The following is a 7,871-nucleotide window of genomic DNA, read 5'->3' as shown; positions in this document are numbered from 1 at the left end:
AAACTGCAGTTTCCATCCATCTCTCAGTGATCTTTACTCTCGTTGAAAGTGTGTAAGTAATTTACAGCAATCTAATGGAGCTATAAGGTCATATTGATTATGTACTAAGGTATTAGAATTTCAGCTGTCTGTTTTCCTCTGCATTTAGATATCCTCTTGATTTACTCCTATTCAAAAAGGCAATGTACAACTTGGCATCAAGCATCAGGTGAAAAGTTGAAACAACGACATCAATCAACCACTCACACAGAGTTCTGTTAAAAACAACATGGTTTTTTATTTTTTTTCTCCCTCTGATATATTTTCTTCTTTTTTTTTTTTTTAACTCCACTTCTATAGATTTGGAGAGAAAAAAATTGTCCACTCACATAGATATGACAGAAACAGAGACAGAACGGAGATCAAATGAACCAAAAGAGTCATCATAATCAACATCGCTTCACTGCACAGAAATATGTCAAGATGGAAGACGATGCTGCTTGTGTTCCTTTGCTTTGTTCCGTATGTTATATCGATGCAATCTTGAATAGTCAACACAGACAGAAATAATAATGTTGAGGTCTAGGGGTAGATTGAAACCAACATGCCTGCCATGTGAAGGTCAGATAATCCACATACACACACGGACACACACACTCACAAATCAATAACACAGATTTACCAGGGTGGGAACCTGGCATACAGAGAGGTGGCAAGGCAGCAGGCAGCGGGATTGGCATAGGGGGGGGGGGGGGGGGCACAGGTGCCAGGTTTTCTCCACAGAGAGGGAAAGGAGATGGAGGAGGGAGGAGGAAGTGGGCCAGAGGGGCAACGAGAGAGAGAGATGGGCATGACATCTCCATAAGAGGTCTGCAAACGCTAACCAAGCATTCTAGAGTAGACTCATCCACTGGATTGCATTGGACACCTAAGACACCCTAGTATTTGTTATTAGTTCTCGCACTGATAAAAATGACAGTTGTCTTTGTGCATTGTTATTACCTGATTGTCATAGTTTTTTCAGAAGTTTCAAAATTGCTCTGGTGAAACAACACTGTCATGACAACTCAATCGTATATTGTGTCATATATTCAAATCTATGCATCTCACATTAATAGGACAGTTTCAGACAGTTTGCGACTTAATTACACTGTACAGGTTCTCTCCCATTTTATCCTATGAACACACGCCAGAACATCACTTGATGCTGTCATTCGACAAGAAAGAAATATAGTTCCATTGTCAGTTTTCGCCATGGCAACCAATATTTACCCAGTTGATTGACTGGCCAAATGGCAGGTTTGTGCTGGTGACTCACAAAGGCCAAGTAATGGGGCACTCAGCATTGTAGATGTTAGGCAGGCTTCTAATTTATTTATATATTTTTTACCTTTCTTTAACTAGGCAAGTCAGTTAAGAACAAATTCTTATTTTCAATGACGGCCTAGGAACAGTGGGTTAACTGCCTTGTTCAGGGGCAGAACAACAGATTTTACCTTGTCAGCTGAGGGATTCAATCTTGCAACCTTTCGGTTACTAGTCCAACACTCTAACCACTAGGCTACCTGCCACCCCATGACTAAGGAGGCTGGCTGGTGGGCGCCTCCATTGTTGCCTGGTAGTGTGCAGTCTCTCTGTTATTCCAGCTGTGGATGGACCAACACTGGTACACTGTTAATTATCCACTAGCTACATTCTTAGAGAGGAGAGGGTGATTGACAAGCAACCATCTGTAGTCCCTGCCTGTCTGTGTGGATGGAGGTGGGAGTGAGTGACTGCTACTCTTGCCTCTGTGGCTCGCAATTATTACTTTAACCCACTATCCACACAAACAAATACTGTCAATGTTTTACATGAATAATAATATATCCTAATTAGAATTCAGAATAGAAATGATAAACTAACAAAATATCCACCTATCTACATAAATGTATCTATCTTTTTGTTCAATCTATTCTGTCCTTCTGCATCTATCAATTCAACTACTACCAACTTACTGTGGAACCTAGCTACCTCATTCAACTTCCAAGCTTAGCCCTCAGTGAGTCAAGGCAAATATCACTTCTTCTGCTTGGCAACATGTAGTCAGCATGTTTATCCAATAATGACCTGTTTTCATCATGTAGCTTACCTCAGTCCAGCATGCTGTGTATCGATGCACTCATTAGTACAGCTAATGGAAATCTACTGGAGTTTAAATACACTCGCAACGTTGACTCTGCTCATAAGAATTGAACAGGCCTTTAGAATAGCTGGTGAGCTATAGATCATTCGGATAGCACATTGTTATCTAGCTAGTTGGCTATGGTGTGAAGGACAAAAGCTGGAGAGACCTGGCTGGTACTAAGGAAATCATTTATATATCAATGAGTCTGTCCCTCAATAAGACACATCTTCTTATGTATAACTGATACACAGTACCGGTACTGACAATCGGACATATTTCTGATAATTTATCATGTTAGTTGAATATTGACCAAATACTATCATGGCTACGGTTCTATTCCCCTTTATCTCATCTCCTTCTATTGTACATCCTATCGTTCTAGACTCTACTCCTACTAAAGAGTTGGCTGTGTTTGTCAGACATAAGCCTCTAGATACACAGTATCGATAGGTACTGACATTTCCAAAATTAACATTTGGTATCAATCATTTAATTGAGTACAGTAATAAAATATAATGTACTATAAGGTGCCATTATACAGACAATTGTTAGACATCTCATTATCAGAAAGAGCAAAATGAACAAAATGCGCCTTGACGAGCTACTCTTTCAACTGACATGAAAATAAAACTAATGACTCATTCTTCATTGTATGTTCTCTAAACACATAGTTACCTTAGTTGACAATATAGCTCGGACAAATTGTTTCGGAGATGGGGTGGGGGGAATCAATGTGCATGGGGGGGGGGTGACTTCTCACGTGCTTCGTCTTGGTTGAGATCCCCAAAAGGATGCAGTAGAAGGGCAATTAGGGGTGTCTTGTATCAAGGCATGATAAATTATGCTCTCTATTCTAAGGCCTTACTATAGACACTTGACAATTCTGTCTTTGGGCCCTTGTAAAGTGACCCTGGGGAGAAATTGCTCTATTTCATGCGATCCAGTCCAATGTATCGATTAACCATTGCATTTGGAACTGAAAGTGTGTTGAGGAAGTGTTCGATGTGGGAATATAGTGGTTATAGTGATTCAGGACCTAACACAAAAACTAGTACATTCAAACGGTGACTGGGTGTATAGTTATCTAGCTTCTTCAGCTACTCTACCACTGTATTTTCATATACTCCTAGACTTGTCATTCATAAATAAAAAATACACCACCCAAATATGGTTATAATTTTCTTCAAAACATTTAAATAGTCGAATATATAAATGAAGCAAGTTCATCTATATTATGTACATCAACATAAGCCAAAAAGTGCTGCTTAGCAATGCTCGAGTGGTGCCCGTAGAATTAGCACCGCCCCCCAGTTGTTGGGAGTGATGAACTACATGTGAATGCACCACTTACGTCCATTGGAATCATACAGTATGTCTCTGTGCTGTAATTACAGGTCAAGCTATATGACACCACACCATATCATTAAAGTGTAAAGCGCTCCTTGATAGGCTAGCAGATTGCATCATGAAATGCTGTCTGTGCACAGACTGTGCTTGTGATCAATGCAATGCTAATGTTATTAATATTACATGGTGTAATCATAAACAACGCTGTGATATGCCTCAGGAGGGACGACGCAGCGGTCATTTTAGGAATGATATCTGAGCTGCTATCCTATCAAGTGTCTTCCCTGTCTTTTCTCGTTCTCCCCCATGGAGAGTTCACTGTCTGGTCAGAGTCATCCCATCTCCCTCTGCCTCAGAGCTTTGTCTGTACCAGTCTGGGCTTCTTCCCACTGTCCATCAAGGAAGTGTATTCGCTGAATCCTTCCTTTTCCCATTTCCAGTCCTCTGCACCACACAGAGTCTGATTAACTTTCACATTTAACTCATGGAGACACTCAAACTCATTTGGGGTTATTACAAATGCCCACCATACATATCGCCCTCCATTGCATGAACTTAAATGCATATCCCCCAGCCTTTCCCCCAGCCTAAAGCCCAAACACAAGATACAGATTTTTGTTTTTCAAAATCCCCCCCAAAACGAACATTTACATGCTTTTTTTTCAAACCCACATTGAGAAACATGACAGTATGTTTTTGTTATTTTTTGTTATTTTCTTTTAGGTTTTTCTTCAAGGACAGAGTATGTACATACAGAAGTTTATTCCACTAATAAAATTGAGCTGGGTGCTGACATGAGACAGAATATGTGAAAGAGAGAAGACAGACAGAAAAACAGCGTGAGTGAGAGAGGGGGATCGAAAACGACAAAGAAGGAAAAACAGAATCACTGACCAAAACAACCTGCTCTTGTGCTTGAAAATCGATACCAATCAATGTCCTGTGAGTCTGAGCAAAACAAGATGAACACAAGTGGGTCTGTCTGTTGCCCTTCAGACATACCAGTGACTGACTACATTGCATAGAGCAATGGGCATCAACAGAACACATCGCGCACTATATTCAGTGAGACAAACAGGTTTTCATTGACTAGCCTCCTGCTAAAGGGAACATTCACTCTTGCTAGGGCTTCACATCTCTTCAAATATTAGCACACTTCATACAATAGTATTACTAAAACAGTTCCATTCTTGAATAGATTGTTAGGGGCACCCTTAAATATCATAGCACAGATTAACCAGATTGGATGCCTCTCCTATATCTGAGTTAGCGGGTATGTTGCTGGTTAAAATGAAATCAAAACAAAAAAAGATGACAGCTATTCGCAGAATACTGAACACAGATGCTGCATATTCCTGTATGGCGACAGAAATTGTGGGCAGTCAGCTAGTGTGAGCCAACCTCTCCATTCAGGTTGGCTCACTATGGGGGAGTTTGCATATAGACATAGACACAGCAGGACATGACAGAGAGACAGCGGTTGGGGGGTTGGGGTGTCATCGAGCCTCATAGCACACGTCTCAGTGGTTGATCTGTGCAGGTAAAGTGGCTGGATAATTGAGCCCTGGGGGGGGTTCAATCAGGGCCCAGGTGTGGTGGTTTGTGAGGACGCGCCGCGTCTGCTTTACAGGGACGAGGGTGTCCTTGAGGAGGATGCTGTCAGGGCCAGGATTGAACGTGATTTATGGGGCCTGTCCATGGCTGGCGGGAAGGACATGGGGGAAGCAGGGAGTGTAGGCCCTGTCGCTTATCCAGCCACAGGTAATGGCTAATTACATCTTTATCTCCTGGTGCGCCTGTCCTGCCATACAGGGGCTGACTGACTTACAGGGACGCTGCTTTACATACATCGCTTTAAATCATTTATCTATGGAGCTGGTCTGTCTGGAGAGTGACACGCTATGGCAGCTGGTTGAATATGTGTAATATGTGTACTATGTATTATACAGTTAACAGCATGAAAACAAAGGTTTTAATACATACACGTTTACAAACGATATTACATTTCATTGACTGTGGACTCTTTTGGATGAAAAGACTCCCTCGGGATCACCTTCGATGTGTTTTTAAAATCCTTGTCAAAAAGAGCACAACTCGAAAACCTTACAACTTCGTCTTTTGTCGTTGTCGTTCAGTTCAACGAGTGCGATTTCTCCGAGGGATTAAGTACAAAATATTTTTTTGCACACGGCTCGTCATGAGCTCTGGAGTAGAATGTGTTCTTTTTTTTTCTCACATGGAATTACTTTTCATATTTATTTAAATACTTATTAACATCATCAGTATTATTATCAACACCCAAAAAGTTATAGCAGTTTAACCTTGCAGAGTAAAACGGACACAGTGCAGGGGAGGAGGGGGAGCGGGAGGGAGGTTTCACGACAGGAACATCTCTAACCGGTACATGCTATCAACAAGCGACAAGGAAGGAGGATGACTGGTCAACGCCTTCAAAGCAGGAGACACGATTGTTATTTCTACAGTCCCTTCCTGGTTATGAAAACTGTAATAGAGGCTGATGGGTAATGTCATTTTGCTGGATATTTTATTAGGATATTTTATTAGGATCCACATTAGGGTTGGATGTGGATAGACTGCCTCTAGTAACGGCATGGCTTCTGCACTGCATTATATTTACACACGAGACAGAGCACAAACCACCTTAATGATGGGGGGGGGGGGGGGGGGACTTCTCACGTGCTTCGTCTTGGTTGAGATCCCCAAAAGGATGCAGTAGAAGGGCAAAGACTATATAGAACCCCCCAGCCCACCCTTCATGTGTGTTTTGACATCATTCGTAGCAGCCGCGTCATATACACTGCCACGCGGTTAAAAACAAAATACAACGGTAATTGTATGATCATAGGGTCAAATGTCACAGGGCCAACGGGCCAACAGCTTTCAACAAGGTCACGTGACCCTCATCATAATGACTAATCATTGTTATTATAGAGTAGTTCCAACCATAAATAGGAGTGTTGTTACTCCTAGTTTTCAAATGTCTATGAGACCAACAGTAGTGTAGATCAGTCATCATTTAGATTTATAATAGTATTATCCTGGTGTTAAATATCTGTTTTCATCATCATCATCATCATCATCATCATCACAATTATCATTCTTAATAAACACATTATAGACATCACCAATGTGACCCTCATTGGAAACAGGATGAAGAGAGAGAGTGGTAATGGTGATAGTGGCAATATAGGTAGCAAGGGGGGAGGTAGTGGGGTGAGGAAGAGGGGGGAGTTGGTGTGGGTGTGAGATGCGATGCGTCAATGGCTCCTGGAATAATGCATATCATTTTTGTTTCACAGTGATGGGTTCGTAATTAAAGAAATTCCTTTTTCCTTCCGCAGGCGGGACGGGACTTCCGGGAAAAGCTCTTAGACCTTCATCAGGAGAGAGACAGAGAGGCAAAGCCAGAAGCCGACGCCCGCACTCACCCCCACGTTGACGGCCACGCCTCGCCCGTACACGGCTCCCGGCCCTGCGTCAAGGGGCCCGGGAGAGAAGGACAGGCACCGGAAGGAGAGAGGAAACCGAGGGAAGAAAGAGTAGAGAAGAATTCGTAAGGGAAAAAGGAAACAACCAGAGAAAACATAAGCTACAAGTCAAAAGAGGTAAAACATTTTGGGATAGGAATGAAGTCTGACTGCAATGACAGGGACAGAGAGTAAAACCATCCCCGAAGCTATCTGATATTAGTCAGAGTGGTTTGATTTTCAGTCTGTGTCCCATTCGTACAGACGGTTCAGACCCAGCTTGTTATAATGATGAAAGGGGGAAGAGTAGGTGAAAAGAGGAGAGGAGAGGAACAAATGATGGGAGAGATAAGACACAGAGGCGGAATGGAGGGAATGGAGAAAGGCGGAGCAGGAGGATGTATGAGACTGACTGGCTGGGGGTGAGTCATTGGAGGGAAACTTGCCGAGGAAACAGCAGAACGAGGGAATAAAAGAGGAGAAAGGGAGGAGATGAAGGGGCTCACTTAAGATGGCATTGCCAGAGTGTGGAAGGCGGGAGAGAGGGAGGGATAGAGGGAGAGAGAGAACACAGTGTTGGAAATCGCTCATTGGGGAGGGCTAATGCGAGACGGGAGGAGCGAGAAGGAGAGAAACGACAACTTCCTGGGGTAGCAGAACAGGACAGAACAGAGGGAGAAATGGAGGAGAAAAGCTCTTTGGCGTAATGGGGTGGCGAATAAAGAGATGGAAAGACGGAAGGAGGGAGGGGGATGAGGAAATCCAACCCCGTGAGCAGGGAAAGGAAGAGAGATGGGGATGGGGCAATGCAGTGTGTGACTAGGTGTATGTTTGCATGGGCTTGCTTCTCTAAGTATGTGTGCATGCACATTTGACTACTTGTGTGATTG

General features: G+C 42.8%; 1 protein-coding gene and 1 long non-coding RNA gene across 2 annotated transcripts in view; one reads left to right on the top strand and one right to left on the bottom strand.

The window, feature by feature from the left end:
- Positions 1 to 252: 252 nt before the first annotated feature.
- The window catches only part of LOC139573845 (igLON family member 5-like), a 141,686-nt gene continuing 134,067 nt past the window's right edge, over positions 253 to 7,871 (bottom strand). The window contains exon 8 of the mRNA XM_071397768.1: positions 253 to 6,986. Coding sequence (XP_071253869.1) covers positions 6,883 to 6,986 — 104 coding nt within the window. The 3' untranslated portion in view covers positions 253 to 6,882. The remainder of the gene's footprint in view (positions 6,987 to 7,871) is intronic.
- LOC139573846 (uncharacterized) overlaps positions 6,827 to 7,871 on the top strand; it is a 22,389-nt gene continuing 21,344 nt past the window's right edge. The window contains exon 1 of the long non-coding RNA XR_011674659.1: positions 6,827 to 7,119. This is a non-coding gene — a long non-coding RNA (uncharacterized lncRNA). The remainder of the gene's footprint in view (positions 7,120 to 7,871) is intronic.

Source organism: Salvelinus alpinus, chromosome 4 (assembly GCF_045679555.1).
Source record: "Salvelinus alpinus chromosome 4, SLU_Salpinus.1, whole genome shotgun sequence".
NCBI classification, from domain to species: domain Eukaryota; kingdom Metazoa; phylum Chordata; class Actinopteri; order Salmoniformes; family Salmonidae; genus Salvelinus; species Salvelinus alpinus.
Note: the sequence above shows the minus strand (reverse complement) of the source record. Positions and strands in the feature narration are given on the sequence as shown.